This window comes from Acanthaster planci, linkage group LG20 (genome assembly GCF_054643075.1).
Source record: "Acanthaster planci isolate LZ-2023a linkage group LG20, COTS_SCS, whole genome shotgun sequence".
NCBI classification, from domain to species: Eukaryota; Metazoa; Echinodermata; class Asteroidea; order Valvatida; family Acanthasteridae; genus Acanthaster; species Acanthaster planci.
This window is the reverse complement of record NC_141796.1, coordinates 9,710,659-9,735,643: the sequence shown is the minus strand read 5'-3', so window position 1 is coordinate 9,735,643 and position 24,985 is coordinate 9,710,659. Positions and strand designations below refer to the sequence as shown.

The 24,985-nt window shown below is 41.8% G+C and overlaps 1 protein-coding gene and 1 long non-coding RNA gene across 3 annotated transcripts; one reads left to right on the top strand and one right to left on the bottom strand.

The window, feature by feature from the left end:
* Positions 1-3,358: 3,358 nt before the first annotated feature.
* LOC147795918 (uncharacterized) lies at positions 3,359-5,220 on the bottom strand. Of its 2 annotated transcripts, none has more exons than XR_015423510.1 (2): positions 4,181-5,220; positions 3,359-3,593 (listed from the first exon to the last, which is right to left on the bottom strand). It is a non-coding gene; the product is annotated as an uncharacterized LOC147795918 (long non-coding RNA). The 2 variants fall into 2 exon arrangements; XR_015423511.1 differs by having other exon boundaries at positions 4,185-5,220.
* Positions 5,221-5,356: 136 nt separating this feature from the next.
* LOC110975097 (CD151 antigen-like) lies at positions 5,357-15,128 on the top strand. The gene is made up of 8 exons (XM_022227247.2): positions 5,357-5,504; positions 7,860-7,964; positions 10,172-10,369; positions 11,102-11,176; positions 11,492-11,596; positions 12,392-12,568; positions 13,116-13,199; positions 14,627-15,128. The coding sequence occupies exons 2-8, from the start codon at positions 7,899-7,901 to the stop codon at positions 14,696-14,698; spliced, it is 777 nt and encodes a 258-aa protein (XP_022082939.1). The 5' UTR covers positions 5,357-5,504; positions 7,860-7,898; the 3' UTR covers positions 14,699-15,128.
* The last annotated feature ends 9,857 nt before the right edge of the window (positions 15,129-24,985 follow it).

Below are 24,985 nucleotides of genomic sequence, written 5' to 3'. Positions count from 1 at the left end.
ACTGAACCGTGAAGCAGCCTTGTAGTATTTTCGTGGTCAAAGTTTGACAAGATTGCCAAAACTGAGCATTACCACCATATGAGTGGCAAAACCAGAAACACACGATCCGGTTTAAAGTTAGCAGGAGGTCCTAAGGTACTTGTTCCCATACAAAAGCTAAGTACGTAGCTATGTTTCCCCACCAGCACTTTATACATATTCATATACTTTTTATACATGTTACAAAACTGATTTCACAGAAAGGAGAATCGTTCAATGGTAATATTCATTTTTAACAATATTCCAATTCCTCCATTGTAAAACAGAACCGCTCTTGTTTTGGCGACAGAATCCTTACTAATTACACTTTTTAATAATTTGTCTCAGGTGACGAGTCAGGTGTCTCCGTCGACACCCGAGCGTTTTATATCATCGGTTTGATGCATTACACAGGCGTTTGCCGAAATGGATGACAAGTTCAATTCAACAACGCAATCTAATGATGGGTTTCTTCTATATCGCAGTATACACTCGAATTACCACAACACAAGGTTGGAAAAAGGGTCGTTTACTTTTCAAACTTGACGGGTTGGTTAAGCAAAATCAGGCATCGACCTACGATGCTAATCAAAACGTAGGAGAGGGCAGTTCAGTTTGCAAGCGCTTTGGCTGATTTTGCCACTTTCTCCAAGTTTCTTTTCAAGTACTTCTTAAAAGAATGTGTTCTTCAAAATACTTCGAGACTGCAACTGGATAATTAGTGAAAGATAAAAGGCTGTTAACTCCGAATAGAAAAGTGTAACCCTCTATCAATCGGTGTGCAGGTCAAAAAGACTCAAAAAGCAAATAACCTCCGGCACAACTCGTTAAATTTAACGTCGAGGTCAAAGGGTAAGCAGGTCGTGACAAGGATTGTTTTTCGCCTGCTTGGCGATGTGGTATAATGTCTGCTGTTGTTTATAATATTAACAAAAAAGCTAAAAACGCAGAGTTATATGGCAGGGTCGGTCTGAAGACGACGCTCTTCACGTCACCCACGAGAGCCAATGAAAGGCCTTTTAGCGAATGTTGATAGCTATGCAGAGCTGTAACAAGAGAGGGTAGCGACAAGTGTAGACTTTGAAACCAAAATGGCTATTCATTATGCATACGGTAGAGCATGCAGCTATGGGCAAATTTCGATAAAGGACCATACTTAACCATACTTCGACTAACTCTGATCAAATGCACACTAGTCGACCATAGTTGGAATCACGACGCCCCACCCCCACGAAAAATTGTAGCCCCCCCCCGTCGCAACCTCCCCTCTTGCATATCCTTACGTGATCACGATTATGTATATGTATGTCTGAAATCAAGTCAGCCCCCTCCCCAAACTTCCGCCCACTTCCAGTTTCTAGCCCCCTGCTCGCCCCCCAGTGCTCAGAATCCTGGCTACGCCGCTGGTTGGACTAGTACAGTGACCTATTTGCCCTATCGAGGCATCGTTTGTTACCATAAAACCGTTTTTAATAGCACGGTGCAAAAAAGAAAAATGCCGGAAAAACAGTATGTCATCACTAGTAAACGACCAGTCACTGTAACTTTTGCTATCTTGCCCTTCCTGCGGCCACCTTTTCTCCCCCTCGGCCTAATGGCCTGCACCGGTTGACAGTAGAGTCGTTTGCACTTCAACTTCAGACTGGTGCTCATGTGCTAGGTACGTCACGAATCAGCCTTGATCTAATTTGCCCTGTTGTGTGCTAATTGTCCATGTGCACCGACGCATAATCTACCATATTGGTTCCCAAAATTGACACACTCATGTCGCAACTCTCTCCATAAACAGCTCTGTATAGCTATGGTGTCAAAGGTACCCTCTTTCACACACAACTAATAAAAAACAAAAAAAAGTTTGAGACACTCGGGTCGAGTTCGGGCGGCCTGTTCTTGACACGGGTTTCTTGTTCTCGCGCTCGAATGGTGGGAACGCGACTCAAGAACACTGTTCCCGGAACAGGATCATTCAAATTATTGGATATCTTGGTCAATTTTGCATGAACGAATAAAGTGTGGTGAGAATATTTTCAGCAATGAGAAAGGAAAAGAGAAAAATTATCGAATTGATTACCGCCGCTTTTGTCACGCATTGAGCGAGCTTGCGCGCCTGGCAGAAATCTACCCACAATTCTCTACGCGTCGCTAGCTGTGACCTCGTGTGGCGTATTTCCTTCACTAAAATCTATACAAGGCCATCAGTTCCCAGCAACCTGTTCGGGCGCTACGCGAAGACAGACTGCAGCAAACCTGAAATTTAGCCTACCGCAGAGGGCGCAGTTAAACTAGAGTCCGCAAAAAACTGTTTGATTCGTATATTCCGAATCGAATGGCCAAATATTTGCCACAATTTCATGAGCGTATTTCAATAGACACGGTTATTGGTACATTGATCCATTCAGCTGTTGTGTCATGCGAAAAGGTATTTTCAACTCCATTATCGGCCCCGCGAAGAGAAGCACCCCCTCGTCGGTGGAAAAGAACCTTGCTGGTCGGAAGTGTTCATGTTGTTGGTAGCGATGCGATTGCAAAGCTTGCGTTTCATAGTCGCTTGTGAACCAGGGATGCGCAGTTACTACCAAGGGAGCCTCCGTTGATAGGAAAACTGCGCCCTCTCTTGGTCTGCCTTGGGTCCATAATGTCATTCGTTTTTAAAGATGTGCTTCGAAGACAGTTATGTGAAAAGTAGTGAGATTACAGACTATCAGCAGATAGCCACGAAGAAGAGCTGGTTGAAAAGATCAGATGTTAAAAGGCGTAGGAATGGTCAATAAGTAATAATATTTCTCTGAAAGGAATTGCAAAATCCACTCAGTCAGACTAAACCCCGCAATAAAAAGCCTTGTCAGGAATACCGACCTCCACATTTCATTTAATAAGAAGGGCTGAATAAGATACACATGGAGAGTGAATAACTTAAGACTCAGTAGAAATTAATTACTTTCTGTCAGACAGATTTGTCTGCCCTATGTATTTGTTCTGCATTATGTTCCCTGTTAATTTTGCATTCATCGCATACACTCGTCAGCACTTGCTTTTCATTCGGTTATCCCGGGTTGGCCTATTTTTGAGTATGACGTAGTTTTTTCTAGCTCCCATTGGACAGGGCATGATCGTTGCGCTCCGAATACATATGCATGTAATTGGGCAGCAGGCAACATAGAGTGAATGTTTCGCGCACCTGCTAGAGCCCATCGACGTACAACCTTCCCTAACTGTGTTTTTTTTACACAACTTGCTGGGGAAACCCAACTTGAATCAATTATTTTGAAGGTCAAATCAGGGCTTTGGGGGATTTTTTTCAAAGGACAATTTTATTATAAAGAAATACGCGTACGGGCCGTGGCAACGAAACAAGTCTGCCTTTAATAATTGCAAGTCAATTACACGGAAGGGCTGTGAAATTCCTGTACGTGTCTTGGGGCATGACCTACGTACGATTCCGTTGACTGGGTTTCCAGAAATTCCAGTTGAAATCTACCAACAGCTGAAGTTCCCATATTCAGCAGAAATCCTTCACACGAATGAAACATTAATCCTGGCTCTTCAGAAAGAAAGGGGCCAACATGAAAACTGTCCTGCAAGAAACCAGCAGAAATTTGTATCCTTACCAAAACCAAGCTACCGCTAAAATAGCTTACAAAATCGCTCTTCACTGGTTCCGACAAATCTATTGAGTTATTTTTCTGTTTACATGACGCTCTCCAGAGATCTTCGTCGGCGAGTTGAGTTAATTATTTACACAGGTCTACTGGGTTCTGGTATTGGAGTGGAGCCTCGTGTACTTTTATGGTCAATACTAATGTCACCGTATGCTCTGGACCATTATAGATCGGGGGCTGACGGTAACACAACATGTTTGTTCAACACTTAGACAAGTGTGAGATACGACACCGAACGGGAAAATCACACGTGCCTGGAAAAAATTACAGACTGTTAGAGCTCGAACCACGGCATAAATTATATTTAGGACTTTCCAGAGGAAATACATTCAGCGCAATCCACAATATTTTGAAACAAGTTGATGTCCAACACGTTACTGTAATATTTTTTTACCGATGTAACACTTGTTGTAGAAATCAAAATGCAACTCTTGCCAAGGTAGTACAAAATGCAATCGTTTGATTCGTAGTTTAAGGTAAAGGGGCCTATCTTTAGATCATACCTACATCATTCTATGTTTATATTGGCTACACATTCTCTGGGATTCCTTTATATTTTGGAAGAAGTGGATCAGGCACTCTCCACGAGTAATGACTTCAAGTTTGTAGATCGTAAGGCGCAACACCCTAAATTCTTGTCAGCTCCGTGAACAAATGTAGCCCTCTGGAGGGCTGGGCCGGCTGCTCCTGCTTCCATCGCTCTTCGGCTTTAGAGCGGCAACGGACAGACGGGAAATGATCCAGCAAGTTCTTCGGGGGCAAGTCCACTCCGTCAGCCGGTGGTGTCAGGCCGATAAAAGTACAGAAGGCCGCGTCCAGGAGTTCTGGCTACGGCTGGGCAAAGCAGCACGTTCACCCAATAGAAGCCAGTTGTAGACACATGCGTCGTAGCTCCCACAGAAGCCAATCGGTTTGGTCACGGTGACACAGTGCCCCCGGTTGGTTCACGTTGCCCTCATTAATTGGTACTCGCTTAATTTTATTTAGCCTTGTGTTTAACATCACTGTTACCAGGAATTATACCCTGACGTCATTACAAGGAACAGCACGCGGAGCCTTTCGGTACAATGGACCATTTCAGATACAACTCTCACGTGCGCTTTAGTTTTGATGTTATGTTTGTTCCTTCCTCTTTCATTTCGGTGTTTAACCTTTACCCAATAAACCGTAAACTTGCCAATAGTCCCACGTCTTGATGCGCTTAGGGCAAATGGCTCGACAACCTTACACTATCCTGAAAAAAAAACCGGAAATTTTATTCACAGGCTGCCTTTTTCATCACCCAAGAAAAGCCTGTGTAAAATGCCTATTGATGTTATCCCGTTTCCGTTGGGAAGTTCGAGATCGTACACCGAGGGACTGATGCGCTAGTCTATGGGTGTCGTGGGGGTCAAGAAAAAAGGAAAAAAGAAAAAATAGAAAAGAAGGGAAAAAAGGAGGTGGAAAGAGGCAATTTTCCCTAGATTAACCTCCGAATCGACCCTGCCACCTTTGAGGGTTTATCAGTTTGCTGTTGATGAATACTATTCCCGCCACACCTCCATCTCGAACCCCCCCCGCTATTAAATCGAACCATATGTCACGGCTGGGGAAAACAACGAACGTCCGAAGTCCGTCTCGTGATTGTGTTTCATCTGTTTGCATTATATCCCACGCGCTCAGTTATAGCAGTGGATATTATAATTATCTCTCGTACGCCGCATGCAACCGTGAGACCTATCTGAGCGTCAATTCCCCAGCCAGCAACATTTTCGGTTGAGCAATTACCAGGACACTTAGCATCACAGAGCGCAGTAACAGGTCGGTGCGCAGAGCCGTCTCCTTGTGGTAAGTGCGATTACTATACATTCTAACTCCTCCGTTTTCCTTTCCAAATTCGCGTGACTAGAATATTTAACTATCTCTTATTTTGTATTTTGGGAAATAAATAATACAGATCACAAGCATTATTTCAAAGTATTCTTGAGAGTGCCGTTTGGGGTATGTTATTTGCGAATCAATTATTTCCAAATGTAGTTTTCACGATTGATTCGTGCAATTCAATTTAATACTTTGATTTGATAACCAGGCAATATCAGGCTGCATGGACTTGGTAACAAAGGGGACCACCGTTTATTAATTGTTAATTCTCCTGATTCAGGTTTCTGGACAGATCCTGTTCTGAATAAAGCCACCTTATCCCTAACAGTCCCAGATCCTCCAATCTCAATACGATTTGACATACACCCTTGGAGGTTAGGGTTAGTTTTCTCCACCGTAAATTTTGAACAAAGCTCAACAAAAATAGCATGTCAGCGTGGTGATTCAATGTAATCGATCGCGTTGTATTATCAGCGTTTGATGATGGATTACTGTACCATGCCGAGAAATGCTTCCAGCTGTTGATGCATGAATCGAGACATTAACTGCACTGCTTGGTACACTGATTTAAAGATTTCCGAACGGATATTACTGTAGATCGACCAACATCAAAATAACGCGATCGAAACAGGGACCGAAACATTCGCGGTTCTTAGTTGTGAAGAACACTGCTTTGTTCAATGCTTAAAGAAGCTTTCTCTTCTTGAGAGTATGCGACTGAAGTCCGACTTTTACAAATAGTTCAAGCCCAGTTCTAACTTCCATTCCTTTGCCTTGGTGTGCAGAACCTGGGGATTCGATAGAAATTTTTCAGAAGAAAATATTTATTCTTGTTCAAAGTAGGCCCTACACAATCGGATTGTAGGCTACATTCATGCTCATTATTTTGTAAAAGGCAGGTTCTTCTGACAAACATGTAAATATTTTGACCATTCGAAGTTTTATTGTAGATTCGAGTGTTACAGTGAAATGTTACTGTCAAATGATGCCTGAGATTTGTAATTATCAACTGTTTAGTATTTTTCTAACAAATCTAGCCATGGTCTTAGCCTCGTATTAAAAAATGCCTTTGTGGAAAAATAGATCGTGTCTGATAAGTTTTGCCCTGGCCAGTGTTTGCAGAGCAGAGAGGCAACTGTTTTCAAAAGGACCTATATCGAGGTTTGAAGTCGTTTCCCCCCTTTTTTCTCCGTAAGAGTGCTTCCGTTCAAGTGTTTCATAGTCTGCGTCTCTGTGTACATGATGGCTCGATGTACAAAGGGAATAGCAAATTTAGCAGAATAAAGACAACACAGGGTGCGCCTTTAATGCCGAACGATAAACTACCATCTGCTTGCGTACACGACACAAGTTTGCTTCCTGGTAAAATATATGAACGATGGCAACATGTCCATCTGCATTATGCTGGTACACACACGTTGGTGTCTGTGTAAATTTGATTTCAAGTGAATCATTTCCCTTGGTAAGTCCTTGTATTCAGGAAATTTCTTTCGAATACCGCGGTTGCATTGTTTCCGCGCCCATCTAATTACGGTAAGACCAGATGTATATTGGTCAGTTTCCAGTATGCTGTTTTTTCTAGTTGGAATTTCGTTTACAATGCTTTCCTATTAATCAAGATGGGATCATCCAAATGTCTGTATATCCTCATTTAAAGGAATAAATCGTTTTGCAGGCAAAAAGCCAAAGAACAAGTTAAGTTTATGTACTGAACTAAATAATAAAACCCAAATTATACTTTACAACTTTATACCAAAATGCTTTGACCCTTTGTGCAAAACCCATTTACCGAAATGATATTTATAGTTTACTAGCATAATTAATATATAACTTGTATTTCAGATCCATAAAACGTTGTGTGCGTATGTATGACTGGCTTCATTGCACAGAATTTCTTTTAAAAAACGGTTTCAATTTGATCTTTAAAGGAAATACTAATAAGGCATTAAAAGTTTAAATTATCTTTTTTAGATTAACCTGTCTCGCCGCACGACCATTTCCTTTCAAGTGATTTTGGTTTTTTGTTTCAGCAGAAAAATGAGTTATGACATTTTTGGATATGATTTGATTCATTTATTTTTACAGAGCACTTTGGTCTAGGACGACAGTTCCGTGTATACAACGATGTTCGTCTTGTCTTTTTTTCTCTTTTTTTCTGATTTTTTCTCTCTCTCGATGGGCTAAAAATAAGTGTCACTGGTAATAATTGACGACGTTCTGACTAAAACTTTCGAACATGATTGAAATGTCAGACTCTTTGTCAGTTAATGTGTTTAATTGTTAATTTAACGGGAGCACATTCTTACATTCTTGTAAATACAGGACCCTGGTGTGGGATTATAGTGTGGATACAAAAGCAAGATGGCGCAAGGGTGCGGTGCCAAGACGTCTAAATTTATCCTTTTCGTGTTCAACGCCCTGGTCTGGGTGAGTACACTAGATTGGACCTAACTCAAGAAGAAGCCATTTTCAGTTGTATTCCCTGAATATATCTCATTATTGTGCTCTATTGAATGGCATGGTGCCAGACTACTTTTATGCTTTGAGGCTATTTTAAACCATCCTAGATTTCCCATAGATGTGGCTTGGACCCTAAAGTATGTTTTATCGCAAAGTTTCATTTTTCATATTGTTTCTAGTTCATTTTTTTTTAGCGTGGGTGTTTATTTAGCTATACCCTGAATGGTCTGAGAAATTGCTACGTGGGCTACGTGTAAAATCTTTATGGTTTTATGAAATAAAGATTTTACTTTAAGGTATTAATTTGTATCGTTGCTTTTATTTTCTGCTCTAAAGTTCCAAAATAAAGAGAGCTTAGTAGATGTTGTTTCAGTTTGTTAAACATTACATCAGTTTAAGAGTTACTTTTTAACTTCGACGTTTATTAAAAATATCAATTCTAGCATCTGGACTGGCAAATAGATCGACACATACGGCGAGACAGATCTACACAATAAAGAACTGTTACTAACCAAGTGTTCAATTTTCATTCAGGTGAACAGTGATCGCATGTACTCTAGGTTTACTGGAATAGGTCCTACAAGGCTCATGAAATCAGAGATATCATCAATAGACCCTTCTAATTCACCTTCGAGTCAAATTTTTGAAGTTGATTTACAACCTTCTGAAGCGAAATTCTTAAGTGAAATTTATTTTATACGCTCAAGTGAACATCCTAATCCATTTCATCAACATCACCTCAATTAAAATTTTGCTTACAAGTGCAGGAGCACATAAAATGCCAGAATGTTTCTCAAGTTCATTGTTTGTGATTTTTATACACTTTGTCGAATCTTTTTAAGGAAAATGAGTCAGTCAATAAGCAAACATTTTTGCTCGAGCTATCACAGAACGTAACTAGATTTACAGTTTGTATAGCACAACCTGAAGTTGTCTTGTTAGTGTCAGCCTTATCACCTCAGTGCACCTCCCCAATGTGTCGAAATAAGATGGTTCCGTTTAGGCTCTGGAAAAACATGGGACAAGAGACAATGCTGCACTACGCTCTTCGAATGTGGTATGTTGGTCCAAAAATGAATTACCCAAAAGAATGCATTGACACACGCTTAGGGGAGACTACGCCCGCACATGAAGGTCTACATAAAATGATATATATAGGCCTACCTGAATTTAAATAGATATAGGATATTAAATTTATAGGGTATGTGATATATAGATATATGATATGCATGTTTTAAAAAATCGTAAAGAGGACCTGTGCAATTAGGGGCCACAACTTCTGCTTTCCGTTTAAGAGGTTTCGTCTGCGGCATGTTTAAACCAGCGCAGAGGTCGCCCAGATCACATCACGACCTACAGTGCGGGTGACAGGCAAGACTGTACAAATAAAGTCTCTGATACAACCGAGCTTTGATCTCAAGTGGATGAGCGAATCATTGTCAAAGGTCACGGCAGCCATTATAGTTGGGATGAAAGAGTAATTTGATCACAACAGTTGAAAAGATGAATATTGCATGCTGGCTGGATAACTTCGTGAGTGATTTACAGACCTGACATGCAAAGTACACCGGGTTTGGGGGACTTGCAAAAAAAAAAATGACCCATTCAGTGTGCTACAGACGTCTTGACACAGTGGAAGCCTAGGGTGATCAAGGTGTGTCAGGCCTTACTTCAACTCAGTAGTCAGAGTTTCTGTATGGAATACGAGCGATTCACAATAGTGCGCCACCAAGAGTTTGCAACACGTTGGCCAATCATAACGCGCGAAATTTGTAGACCCTTTCCAAACGTGCATTGGGTCGACAAATTTCGCGCATTGTGGATCAACAAAAACATATAATTGCGACAGCAAGATATCCAAAATTCGGGCTAATTTTTGGAATCTAGATGCTGTCACTTTGGGTTTCTGCCCAGAATGACATCACATTTTTGCTCGTTAATATGAAAATGAAAAGTTGCAGAAAAACCACAAAGGCATCAAAATATCTTTTTCAAAATTATTAAATAAACGCAGAAAATAATTTAAGGTTAAATGGGACACAAAACTGATTGCATTCAAAATCATACTGCAATGACATTTTAAAAGAGATGCGACAAATGACATCCCTCCTTTCCCTGTTTCATTCCCTATGACTTGATAACAACCTCAACATCCCGTCTTTACCCGGACACAGGTGGCGAGCATCATTCTGATCGCCATCGGCGGGTACGTATTGAACAACAGCAGCAAATACTCGGACCTCTTCGGCGAGGGCAGCAGCACGCTGAACGGCGTCTGCGGCGTGGTGATCGGTGTGGGCTGCTTCATTTTCCTGGTGGGCTTTCTGGGCTGCTGCGGCGCCGTCGTCGAGAACGGGCTCTTCCTCAAGCTGGTGAGTACCCAAGGTCATTCGCGAACAAAGCATGCGCGCGTGTGAAGAGTGGGCGTATGGCTGCCCTGACAGGCCAGACTTCATTCGCACACGTATTGCTGTTCCCGAATGACCTAAGACGCGCTTCATTTTGAGCATGCGCTGCTGGAATACCTAACTATCTCATTCAAGTGATATATACTAAATAAAAATGCCCCCCACTTTACCAATGCCATAAAAACGTGCATTTCGAGGCAAATGTTCTCCCCAACCGTGGGTAAGCTTTCTGCTAACCTTCGCCGTCACGGCCTATAGAAAATGGCGGTCAATTTTTTTTAAACAAAGGAAAGGTATAATACACTTTAACCTTTTGCAGAATTTTTTAATAATTACAAATGCAACTTGAATGTACATCTGAAAAATTATTTGCTTCCATTATAAAACGAGCAAAAATGAACACACCAACAGGCGTGTCCGCTTTGAGCAGAAGAAGAGTGTTTATGTTGTTGGTAGCAACGCCGCCGTTATCCGTGAATTTCATATTAGTTTGTTAAGCAGCGCAGTACAGTTCCTACCAGAGGAGCCTCCGTTACTAGAAAATTGCGCCCTCTCTCGGTGCAGCTTTGGGCTCATACTACCAAACGCTATTTGACTGAGATGATTCGATAGAGCAGCAGTTTTAATTTATCTTCTCAAATCTTAATCCGCTGTTTTGTTTTTTGACTTATTATATTTTTTTCTTTACTTGTACAGTATTTTGTCTTCCTGCTCGTTCTGGTTTTGGCGGAGTTTATCGGAGGCATTGTCGCTTTCGTCTACAGGAATGATGTAAGTGACGAATGGACAATTTTGGGCACTGCTTTCGTTATGTCATCCAAAGCCTGTCTGAATCATTGGCTATGGCTAGTAATGAACGTATGCATGTGGAAGCCACAAGCAAAAGCGACCTCATGCATTTCCCGTGGACGCACATCTATCTCTAGCCGCAGCCGGTTCCTACGGACGCAGCCTTGTTAATGTCACGACTTCCAAAGATGACACACGGCTGATACGCGAACACCGGTGACAACGAATAAGCAAAGAGATGATTTTAACCGTTGAGGGGAACATTCTCAGAACGTGTCTTTTGTTTCCTACCCGTAGATTAGAGAATTCATTGAGAAGAACCTGGATGAACAAGTCACCAAATACTACGGGTTGGCAGATCACAAAGCAATCACAAATGCCATGGATGACCTACAGCAAAAGGTAAGTCCTACGCCAAACCACAAATTTCACTTGACTTTGACAACAGCAGTTTCCCGTTCATTCAATAATTCCCAAAACCTCTTGAGGAGAAAAGGGCCGGAGAACTTAGATAGAAATTTTACAAACCGATAGAATTTGGAAAAGTTGGAGAAACTGTACATATTTATTGACGATTTTCACCATAAAGACGGCAACGTGTGCAAACGTCTAGAAGCTTGATATCCCCATTTTGGTCCACGTCACTGACAAAACCTTCCACGGCACCTGCGTTGTGATGGGAACCACACTCTAAAAAACCCCGGGTCAGATTGACCCAGAAATGGGTCCCATTCGGCATGACCCTTTTCCAGGTCAAATTATGACCCAGAAAGGGTCAAGTATTACCCATTCTGGGTTAAATATGACCCGAAAGAGGGTCGTATTTTGACCCAGAAAAGGGTCACGCCGAATGGGAACCAATTCTGGGTCAATGTGACCCGGGAGTTTTTAGAGTGCACCATTTCTTTGCCCGTGGGGTTGTTTAGAACGATGTCTTTGCACTCCACATCCTTCCCACCACGTGCCTCATTGTTCACTCTTATACCCGGGAAGATACGGGACGGAGGGGTAACCCCCACCCCACGTGTCCAAACCCTATAGACGCTCTAGACAATTGTTACCTTACTCCCCCCCAATGTCTGAAAAGAATTCCTGAGATTCCGGTAAACAATGACCTACACAAAATGGGGGGGGGGTTCTCTCCGTCCCAAAACTTGCTTCAATGATCTTGACACACCGATTTCTCTATTCACGCAGGACAAATGTTGCGGGGTGTTTAACTACACTGACTACTACAACAGCACATTCGCAACTTTGCCTGAATACGCGGGGCAAGCCGTCCCCAAGAGTTGCTGTAAGAATGAGGGCGAAGTAGGCTGCAATAGAGCCAACCCTGACAAGACGATTGCCGATCGAAGTAAAATTTTCACTGATGTGAGCAGATCCAAGTGACAAAGCTTCTTGTTATACACTTTACCTTTACTGTACCTTTTTACAGTTTTTGAGGTCATGTCCCTGCTTGCACGGAGCGTGGATTGCGCAGGAGTTCATGTCTCGGTGTGTTTACAAACATTTTGAAACCATCGCTGGTAATTGTGTTGTGGTCGAGACCCCTTAAGACCATCGAAAGACCGCACAATACCAATATAAAACTTACAAGACTTCCGGTCTGGATTCCAGTCTCAAAGCTATTCAAATGGTAGCAAGAAAAGCATTCTTTTGTCATTCTTCGTGCTATCACTTGTGACTGGTCTCGGCCAGACTGTAAATAGAGAGTTACATCAACTTCAGACTTTGGAACCAAAAGGATTGTTTATGTATGTTGTAGGACAGAATGCAGACATTGTGTGCTAACTGTTCCCGCACACTGGCGCATAATCCATCTGCTTGGTTCCTTTCAAACATCTTTTCTCATGAGTTGATCCTCGATTCAATTACATCATGGAGGTAGGAATCATGTACTTACCTTTAATCCCTGCAGGGTTGTATGGATAAGTTGGTAGCTGTCTTTGAAGACAACTTCGTGTACATTGGAGTGGCCGCGCTGGTTCTGATCCTTGTTGAGGTGGGTAAAACATAGAAGGACGTTTAGAAACATGACATCTGCTGCAAGCCTGTGAGTGTATACCCAGCAAGACATGAGACCGAGGGGTACCCCCCCAACATGTCCAATCCCTATACACATTCCAGACTATTGTTACTTAACACATCCCCCCCAAGATGTCTGAAAGGAATTCCCCAGAATGACCAACACAAAGCGGGGGGGGGGTTCTCTCCGTCTCATACCTTGCTGCATATGTGTGAGTGGTTCACACCTGAGGGTGCACCACAGCAAATAAATCCCCATAGACAGCAGCGATAAATCCCTATACTACTCACAACTCTCACAGGTGTTCGGGCTACACAGAAAAACGATGTTGGACATGTCCTCTTTCGTTTTCCTTTCAATTTTTAGTGGGTTGACCGATGAATTTTGGAGAAATTCTCACCAAAGCAGGCCACCCCTAAATGAAGGGAATTTCACGGCCAGGAAAAGTAGCCATTTTGAAAATGCATCCCTCCGCCAAACGGATAAATAGAGCCACTTTCGGACCCGATTGCATCCAAATTGCTCAGAATTGGAAGCCCCGAGTCTGGCCCAGAGGTTCGGTGCCATATTTCTTCAATTCCTCACTTCCATGGCTCTCAGAACCCTCTAATATTTTGGGTGTATAACTTTTATTAATGAGCTCGGCGGACATTATTTCTGGCCTATGTACCACGGTTCACCCTCAAGAGAGCTGTAGACGATCCGATCTCGTTAACTAAACTGCGCATGCACTGGGCATGGCATGTCTGGTAACCCGCGTTCACAAGCAGTGATATTCAGAGAAAGCTTTGACTTGTCCGAGTTTACACTTTGTGAAAACAAGTCAGTGGCCGTAAAAAGGAGTCAATGGCCCCATAAGCACGAGCATTACTAACTCGAATGGTATACCACATAGTCTTCCTTAATAATAAATCTTGGTAATTTTTTTTTAATATAATGTGCCATTTTCCCTATTAATGATCAAAGATGCCTCAGGGAATCGACAAGAAAATGTAGAAATTAAAGGATTAAAAACAGATTGAAATAAAGTAATGACGACTGTATGGATTTTGTAAAATCTAACGCATTTACAGCCAGAGGGTTTGATGTGTAAAATGGGTTTTGGATTGTACTATACTCGAGATAGCGGTCGCTGGTAAAGCCTAGCCATTGAGTGCTGTTAAGAAGAGGACGAACTTGGGCACCAGTCCATGTTCTGGAACCAGCAGGTTAAGTGCTAAAAATATGACAGAGCACTAGTCAACATCATAACAACAAACCCCCTGTGACTTTTTTAGCTGTTAACCTGTTTTCCTAAGCTAATAATTTTCTGTACCTATGAGATTTCAGAACTTTGCAGCTATATATGAAATTGATCCCAGAGTGAGGTTTTGAGCGTTACTTTCCCCTTGTTCTCTCCCTAGGTCACCGCCATGATCATGGCTTGCTGTCTGATAAGCGGAATGAAGAAAGACAGCTACAAGTCTTACACCTAGCTCGGTGTACAAACAAAACATCAGTGCCTTTTCCTTGAGTAGGTTTGTTCCGATTTTTCGCCGTTGTTTGCTTTGTTCTTCATTTTAGATCTGCAGTGTTACATGTCTTTTCCTTCCCCCCTTCTTGCTGTAAAAACTCGCTGTCTTAGACAGACTGACCAGACCAAAAATGCTACGGTCCTCGCGTGTCATTTTTATGTGGCATCAGGCCACATAAGTAACGAAAGCAACGATGCCCTCTGTAGATTATTCAAATAATGTTGGTCACAGTATAGACATATCATTTCATGATTTTATTCCCGTTTTTGCGTCTGAAATCTTGTATAGATGTTTAAGATAAATATTTTGATCGTTTGACGTAGTTTACTTCCTTTATTTTGAACAACTTTTAGTAATTTGGCAGTAAATTGGCATATTCAATCGCTATTAATTAGTTCTCATGTATAGGTTAGAAATATATACCATCATTATGAGTAATGAAGTTCACATACATACATACCAGATCACAGGGCAAGTTCGGGTATTGACTATATTCAAAGTTGTCAGTGTATTAATACCAGTGCGCACGCGGGAAACATTTCCATCCGAATGGCCTATTCCATCCTAGGACATTTCCATCCGAATGGCCTATTCCATCCTGGGATATTCCATTGTCACATTTTGCAGTGGGTGGTATCTCTCGCTGCGTCGATGCATGGTCTGTCACATTTCGTTCATATGTTTTTTTTCATGTGAGTTGTTCCCTCCACAAATGGCTACTGGCCACCAGCGATGCGGCCGTGCCCCCTGGGCTACAGCTGGTCCCGAATGTTTGTCGACTAAGTGTGCTCCAACTTTTGCAGTTAGCGAAATAGTCGTTGCTCGAACATGTCATTCAAGAGCTGATTTTGGGCAAGATTGATACTAAACAAACCTGTAAAATGAGGTCAAATGAAACCTTGTCAGGCAGATCCAAGCCAATGAACTATACACACGAAGTAAAATGGTCGATGTGGTTGAAAGAGTTATAGAAATTATAGAACGTCTACAGCCATTTATGCATGTTTGGGCTGTCTTTGACTACGAGAAACTAAAAACCCGAAACCAAGGTGGTCCCTGACTCCATGCAGTCATCCCCGCGTTATGTGATTTTTACTCAATCCTCGGAATTGTACATTACTTGAGAACTTTTCTTTCTTTTTTTTTTACAAATAGTAAAGGATAGGCCTACAGTAGCTAATTTTTCAAAGTATCGTGTTTAGAAATTCGCTCTTCATTACTTAGCATACTCAAAGTTTACAACTCTCGACATTAAATGTTGCAAATATAACTTGTCACGTAGGTAGCGAATTGTTTTAAGTACAACTTAAATTATAGGCAGCGATTTAGTTGTCTTCAAAAATAAGGTGTTGCCAAACAAACAATAAATGGCGTTTGTTGGATCTTATACAACAGATTGTGTAGACTGCAGAGCTGTCCCATATACTTTGCGTGTTGAGCAAGCTTAAGGACAGGTTGACAATAACACACAACGATCCAGTGCCGAAAAGTATGCCGTGATTAAAATCTGAGTTGTCTAGGATCCATGTGATTTCCACCATACTGTGTGTGATTCACGGAGATAGAGATTCTTCATACATCAAAAATCGATTGCTGTTTCGGATCTTTTGATTTGAAACAACCAAAGCAAGTTATATACATCTTCTTTTCGAAATGATGGGATGTTTAGACAATTACGAAGGTTAACTACTTTCTAGGCAAAAGAGTACAAAACTCACTCTCAAAAAAAGTTTAAAAGCACCCAAGAATAGTAAAAATTTACTGTAAAAGCGTGACAATCACTCCAAAAGACGAGCCGTTATAAACTCCTTCTCGAATTGTCATTTACAATGTATGTGTCTCCTCGAGGGAATGGAAAGTTCACCCTTTTGGAGTGGTTCTCAGGGATGTTTTTTTGGGGGGGCGTTTTATTCTTTTGGAGTGGTTTTATAAAGGACTCATTTTTTTGACAATGAGTTTTTCACCCTTGTAACAGTACGTTAACTTTGGCATTGGCTTCCGAATGTTGACGATAGATATTTCTCTTTATTGAGTTCGCGACAAAGAGTCTTACTTAAAATCGAATGTTTGTCAATAGCATGGTCGATTGACGGTATGCACATCGTTCGCCCCGAGAAGCCCTTTTCGAAATGTGCAAATGACGTGCGTCCTAAAGCAATATTGGCGCCCTCACACCCTTGAATCGTCTACCCTTGGCTGTCTACCACAAGCAGTTAAAATCTTTCTGATAAAAAGAGAACTTACTATACAGCTTATTGACAATCTGCATTCCACGCGAAAGTGCCAAGCACGTTCAAATTTAAACCGTTCAAACAAGCACTCTCCAGTAAGGGACTCTGCCAAGTGACACCGTTTTGTTTCGAAGACAAAAATAGTGCCCTCAAGATTGAGTGGTGGATACTGGCGAATGCACCAGATTATATTAATGACGATTGACGCCTGCTTGGTATTATTTCGATATAGCGCCCTCTTGCAGTTTTAAAACTTGCCAGCCACAAAAATGTTGATCATTTCCAAATCTGTGCATTCGACGTAGTCATGGTGACCAGAACCTTGAAGTCACAAAGTCCACGGTTGACTCATTATCTTGCATATTTTGATAATATTTAATGTGTTTGATGTAGGGCAAAGCGCTCACTACAGTGCCCCGTACACTATATGTAATGGCAAACTGTGTGCCACGCAAAGAAAACTGCAGCCGGAAATCAATGGATATTTTTTCGTAAAATATTACCGACCCAGTTTATTCTCTCCTCCCCTCGAGTGTCTTTTAAAACCCGGAGAACATTTTCAATGTTCAAATTGACTCTTCAAAAAATGTTAAAAATTTAGGTCGACTCTTGAAATTATAATTTTTTAGTTTACTCTGGTCATGTCCAAAACACTTGAAAACAGCTGAGTAAAGTTTAGTTTAGCAGCTCACGCGGGAAACAGTGAGTTCTCAGATCTAAAGGCCTTTATGTCGCGTGTGCGCTGCAAACAAATGTCTTTAGTAACTGTTACGATGCAGCTGTAGTGTGTTTAGCAATTTCGCAGAATCGGAGATGACTCAGATCAGACATGCTCAGTTTTTATAACTAACGTCTTTAGCCAAAGTAATCTCGGCTCCCACGAAATGAAATCACCGTGAGTAACAAGTGTAAAAGATGACGGAAACTTGAGCGTACAAATAGCCTCCAATTTCGGGTCTTGCGTATGAGTTCCAGTGACTGCCTCCCCCCCCCCATTATCAATGATGATATTTTAGTCATCCAATTTCAGAAATTTCCACCAGTTTGAATCCATTTGTTCGGTGACTGTGACAGGCCTTCCATGTGATAATTACGACGATCCGCGCCGGGTGCAACATTTGACTTGGCACACGACGGGCCCATTACAAGTCTGGTTACCACACGGGGGTCAAGAAGTCTATATTTAATCGTTAGTAACGCTCGATTAGGCCCTACAGATAACAAAAATTCAGCGACTTTGACCTCTTGAGAAAACAAGTACACAATGAAACACAGTTGATGGCTGAACATGCTTAAGTTGATTTTAGGAGCCTCTGGCTTAAACTGGTTGCTCATAAGACTGTTTCTTGCGTGAGGATTCCTAATTTTATTCCCCTCTTTTCGTTGAGTTGACCCCCGACATAAGGATCCTAGTATCGTCTGAATACAAGAAGGTCAGGATGAACAAGAAGAAGTTTCGATCAGTACGCTGAGATTTTTCTACATTGTCATTAGATATCGACCACAATGTTGAACGAAGCGTTAACGTTTTGAGCCCTTCTGAGAACCGCTGTCGATCCCTGCTTTGCGCAACCGCAGACCCAGTGGTCCATCTTATCTCACCATGCTTCGAAAAGTCCCACTGGTTTGGGGAAATGGCTTCATTCCTGGGGCTATAGAGGCTGAATAGTTGTGGTTTGTTAATGGGGTCAGGTCTGCAATGGTATCTTGGCAAATTATGAGTTCCCTCCGGTAGCTCAAAAGTAGTATTCAAAAGCAGGTTAATTTGGAAAAACATAAATTAATTTGAAAAAAAAAGTAAGTTGGTCTTGGCCTCAAGACGCCAGTGGCTGACAAAGGATCGTACAGAGTGCGCCCTCGACGTACTCAATAGTTAGACCAGCGCCCTTGCTCGCCAAACGTCTTGGGAACCTGATGAGAGTGTTTAACTTTTTCCTTTTCATTTTCTTCCTGTTCTTTCAAAGTGAACCAATCAACGATCCTGAAATGTCTTTTTTTTTTGAGATATCAATATTTTTCACTAACGGTGTGCTTTCCACAAAACAGCTACGCCCTGGTTGAAGCAAGATTCCTAAGACGTTGGTGCAAGCATGGCGGGTGCTAGAAAAGAAAAAACTGTCATTCAAAAAATGCAACAACTGCTAGTGATCATTTACGTCTTGCGCCAAGACTAACTCTAAACACATCAAGCTAAAAATACACACTTCGCTGAAGCAAAGTTCAAGCAGAGTGCGAATTCTTCTGTGATGCGTTTGAGGTCACTCAGTGGTATTTTTTTGTGATCTACAGTCTGGGAAAACAGCTCAGACAAAGCACAGGAAAAGGATTGACAAATAAAATTCCTTCGAACTCTGATAACTTTGGCATATACATCCACTAATAATATGTATCTTTTATTGTATTAATATGATCAGGAAGTGATTTCGATGCTCTTGCAGGATGCCCTTGAAATTCCCCTGCCGTTAAACTTTTCGACATTCATATGGATAACAAACAACAGATGTTTAATTGATAAATTATGCACAGCCCTATATGAAAACGTGTGCATGTACTTACAAACTAATGTGTTTCTACTGTTCTACACATACAATGTTCTCCAATTCGTGTTGCATTGTACATTCATTTTTTTTGGAGAAATGATTCACAAAAATCGAATTTGAAAGCTTAGCAGATGAAAATTGGAGAATTCCTTCTGTTAACACAGTCATTGTGAATATCAATGAGCTAGGATATGAGGCTGATTCATCCCAGACCGACCAATCAAATTTCAGCGGCTGCTTTCTACTTTGACTGAAAAAAAAATGTTTCTTGTGTAAAATGTACACCTCTTTGACCTGATGAAGAGGTACTGATGCTAGTTGGAAGAAATCTTTTTTTTAACTTTATGTTTTACTAGTTCTCTCCCCGAAAGGTTTGTGCCTAAAATGCCTGGCTTAATAGTTATCCTATCCCACGACACAATGAGAAATAGAGATTTATATGAGCCACTTGTGCTCTCAAAAAGACCAAAACAACATGTGTATAACGGGCTGACCACAACCACAAGCACATCCGCTAATTATGAGGTAGATCCGGTACTTCGTGATCAAGCATGAATATGTCAAAAATTAGCCCGACAGTTTCAAACGTGGAACCCCCCCCTTGCAAACAAAAAACCACCAACGAAGAATTCTATTTTTCCCTCCACTTCGGTGCGCGAACCACCCAGTGCCTGTCACGTCATTGCGTGGGAGTTAATGGTTAGTGTTGCGCCTCAATGACTCCAACGCCAAGTTGAAAAGGCAAAGGTTACGCCCACCGAGTGACATCACAGGCTGGCAACCAAGATAACGATCGGTAGATAAAATACCCAGAACTGTTGCGGGAAATAATTGTTTAGGAGAATGGTGTGGTCTACGAGGATCGAATCAAATCGAGACCAGCATTAGACCATTACTGCGGCGTCAGACACCTCGCCTTTTTAAAGCATGGCGAACACAATAGGAGGGCGCTATTTAAAGTGGGTAAACACAAACAGCGCCCTCCTACGGTCCGCCTTACCTCCAATAGGCTAATAGCATGTATTCGTACAGTCGTTGAAAGTCTCCTGTACACTCCTGAACCGGTTCATGCGTAATATGGTAATTGTGGAAATGGAAGAAGCAACCCCTCATCGGTAGAAAGCAACAAACGTTGGTCGGGAACGCTCACTGTATTGGTAGCAATGCGACCGTAACGTGTGCATTTAATAGTCGTTTGTGAACCGGCGAAGTGTAGTTCCTACCAATGGGGCGAGTTCGGGCGGCCTGTTCTTGACGCTGGTTTCTTGTTCTCGCGCTCGAATGGCGGGAACACGACTTAAGAACAATGTTCCCGGAAAAGGATCAGACACCACCTCCTCGTCAGGGTTTACAGGAACACACGGAAAAACTCGTGAGATTTTGATTTTTGAAGAGCCGCAAAAAATAGCGAGATGGCTCACAAAGCTGGAGATAATGGGAAGTTTTACAAAATTAACAATAATCATTTTCCATAGCAAGAAATGAATGTTCCTTTTTAAACAGAAAATAATTCAGCCCAGCTTTCCTCTGTTTACTCTGAAAGAACGTACATGGATGCCGCCATGTTGCATGCAACAACCATTTCATTGATAACCGGCTGTACGTTCTCGGCGTTCGAGTGGCCGACTTACTAACAAAAAATCCAGATGTTCGTGAACATGCAAGAAAAATCCGCCCGCACAAGCCAATGAGCCTACGTTGGTAGGAAAATTCTGCCCTCTCGGTCCCTCTCTGGGGCTCATAAACCTACCTATTTTGGGACAAATATCCCGGGAAAGATGTGCCCTAGTTTCATAGCGGTAAGACACCAGCACAAGAAGGATTTTTTTAAACACGAAGAGAATGGCGAATGTTGGTCTATTTCATTCTGCGTCCTTCAAAAAAGTCCCGCAATGTAGCCTTACCGCTTGAACAAAGACCATTTAAAGGTTGCACGAAAAATGAATTCCAAAATTTTGCCCCCCCCTAAAAAATACAACTTTGCCCCGCCCCCAAAAATTCGATTCTGGATCTGTTCATGGGTACTATGAATAATCATCATTCAGTCGCTTACACCCAACCATCCAACCTAATTCATTCCTTGTCGATTTCATCATTTCATATAGTCTACAACCAGAAATATGCACATCTTCGGTTTCCTCTCCATGTGAATGAATAAACATGACGTTGTACTATGGTAACCAGAGATGGGACATTTTCAAGAGACAAACAAAGGGCGTTTCGTGAGTCAACGGCAAAGGTTAGATTCGATACAGTTACAGTGCTGGAATGAACGTCACGTACCATCCAGCACTGATACAAATTCCAATGTGAATTTAGATTAGGCACCATGTTTGCCAATTTGAGGCCCGTCAAAGCGAATACCAAGATAAGTTTAAAATTAAAATGCAATATTGATACATCTATTGAGGACATTACTTGCGTCCATTTTTTTGCGCTGATCCCTACCACAAAACAATGCCAGGAATCTGTCTGGGTTACAGACACATACACGTATTTCATCTTTAATCATAACGCTGCAAAGCGACCGGCATTCAGTAGGACATGAATGTAAATGTCATGTTGCTATGACACGCATACAGACGAAAGCCAGGATGAAATGTAACTCTATTGAGAGTGAACCCTCCAAAAATAAAGAGAGAGAGAGAGAGAGAGAGAGAGAGAGAGAGAGAGAGAGAGAGAGAGAGAGAGAGAGAGAGAGAGAGAGAGAGAGAGAGAGAGAGAGAGAGAGAGAGAGAAACCCGGGTTGTGTCAACCCAATTGTAAGGGTTAAGATTTATTACTAGTTCTGTTAATTAATATGCCGATCAATATCGACCCATTTTTCTGAGTTAAAATGAACCATGAAATTAATCACAAACGCCCCAAATTGGACCAACCCGATGCCGGGCGGTTGCGACTAGTTTTCAACCTCTCCTAATGCAAGACATTTTTTGCAGAGCAACTAACCCAGCTTACACCATCATAGGTATTAATACAGAGCAGGACTATTGACAAACTTGACTACACAAATAATGGACAGTGTTCAAATGTTGTAAGGTTCAATCCCCACACATACACACAATAGCGACGAAGAATGAAATTAATGCTGTCATTATGACACTCTAGCACTCAATATCTGGCACATCATTGCGCGGTTCATTTAAGCCACAGCCTTGGGAGCAGCATCTTAATTTCATTTCAATTTCAAGCACGCCTACACGATAACGAGAACTACAGCCAGTATTTGATTAATATTTGATGGGCATTTCTTGAAACAATACCAGAGACATGGATTTTTCCCGCAAGCCAAAAACAATACCACTGCTTCGTAATCCAGCACATTTCACGATAATTATGTTTCACACATAACAGATAAACTTAGGTTTGCACTTTGTTCATGTCAGTAAGTTAGAAGGAACTTTCTCAACAGTAGATATGAGATGCATTAATTAAGGAGCGTTTTGATTATTTCAAAGTGTAGACAACTAATAGGTTGAAAAAAGAGACAAAAATTTATATACATGTATTTTCGAAGGGAACCCAAGTGTCGCCTGTCTTTGTGTTTCTTCCGACTACGTGAGAGATCAGTTTCAGGTTGTATCTACTGTATTTTTATGATGAAGTGAAAAGATGAGCTTTTGACTGTCACCCCATTCTGGCTTGTAACCGAATTTAAAGACTTTTCAGGGCCTAATCTCCAAACTGAACTTAAAGTAAAGCATAATGAAGCCACATTTTTGGTTAACGAATTTTCCAGTTATTAATCTTTGTCTGTAAGTGTGTGACACAAATCAGGAAAAGCTGAATATATAGGATTCAGATGAGACTGCTGGGGTTAATCAGTTTCTGAATACGGGGGGGGAGTCAGGGAGACGATTTACACCGGGCCAACAGATGGATATCAAAAATGGCCGCACTATGGGGGAAATGCCTTCGTGTACGGCACACGATGACCGGTGTTGTTGCCACAGCTCATTTCTCTAATATGTGACCGGGGAGATGTCTAAACAGACGTCCCAAAATATACACACCATCATCTGCCTCTGACCGAGTTTGTTTGTTCGACCCTTTGACGGAGACGGAACCCCCCCCTACATACACACTCGGTAAATCTTGCAATATTTGTTGCCCGCGTAGTACTAGACTTCCGCCAGTCTAGCGGTAGGTAGCTAAATCATAAATTGACGACAGCAGAAGATTCTGTGCCTTTGCTGTGGGAATGAATATGATGATAAATCGAAGTACTTACCCACATGATAACCGACTCTACAACTTGCACATAGCTACACTGACCACGAACTCCGAATTGACGGATAAGGTGTTCTCTAGGGGACAAACAAGTAACGCACCTTGCTTTGTGACGTGAATTTAATTAATAAAGCTGTAAACAAAAATGAAACACGCGCTTTGGAAATAAATATTACCCAACCCACAAAATGGCTTGGCATAATGTAACCCGAACATTTGACGTCCCTGAGCAATTATTAATCATTTGTCACTTGGAGAAAGGAGTGCACGCACTGAGGAATATTTACTCTATAGGCCTAAAAGGCCTTGGATGAATGAAGGACAAGTTCAGATATCAACGAGACCCTATTCAGGGCCGGCACCAGAGATAAGAATGACAAATAGATTTGATAAATGGACGTTAATTGTGGACCAGTGTGGATGCTACCAGACCAAAATGGCAGCTTGGTGAAGGCGCGAGCAAGTACGAAAAACATAGTCGCAAGAAGTCCTCGGTGCGCTGGGGGGGGGGGGTTATTGAAATTAATTAACCAGCGCGAACACAACGTGATACGGACATTTAGTTGTGGCGCCCCTAGCTGACGGTGTGTGTACACGAACATACATATGAAATGATGGCAGTTGGCACGGCAACCCCTATTATGCTAAGGCTACGTGCATGCAGAGGTAAGCCACATCGCCAACGGTGAAAAAAAAAGAAATGGTTGGAAAAACAGATTGTATTCCACGTTGCCATTAAATTGATGTGTTTAATGGCTTTATGCATGATTCGCGTATAATAACAGCTGATAAGCGTCGTATTGGCTGTCGCGTCCTCTGATCCATAATTGATGGTGCGCCAGAGGATATACCAGAAGGATTGTCAGCGGAAATTACTGCGAAACCAATATTTCAAGAAATCTGTCCTCACATTTTTTGATGCAGGCCCTATTTCTTGACAAAAGCAAAATGCGTTTTTATGAAACAGGGAGAGTCTCCAAAGAGTATGCTGGTTTGCACCTCAAAGTTCACATTTTCTAGTTGTGTCAAAAACTTGTGTTCATATAAAAAACAAACGATCTATTATTTGTCCATATGAGTCACTCGAAGTCATGGAAACAAGGGCCGTTAATTGGCTGGCATGGCAATGACGTCACAGTCAGCGTGCGAGCACGAGACATTGCTTCATAATGGCTTTTTGAAGTTCAAAGTTTGCTTGAGAGGACGCCCGGTAAAACTTTAACCTCGAACTTCTTCAACCTGCGGTG

Coding starts and splice junctions, on each gene's coding strand:
- LOC110975097 (XM_022227247.2), top strand. CDS start 7,899: ATGGCGCAAGGGTGCGGTGCCAAGACGTCTAAATTTATCCTTTTCGTG. Junction 11,177..11,491: donor CTTTCGTCTACAGGAATGAT/GTAAGTGACGAA, acceptor TCCTACCCGTAG/ATTAGAGAATTCATTGAGAA. Junction 12,569..13,115: donor GAAGTAAAATTTTCACTGAT/GTGAGCAGATCC, acceptor TAATCCCTGCAG/GGTTGTATGGATAAGTTGGT.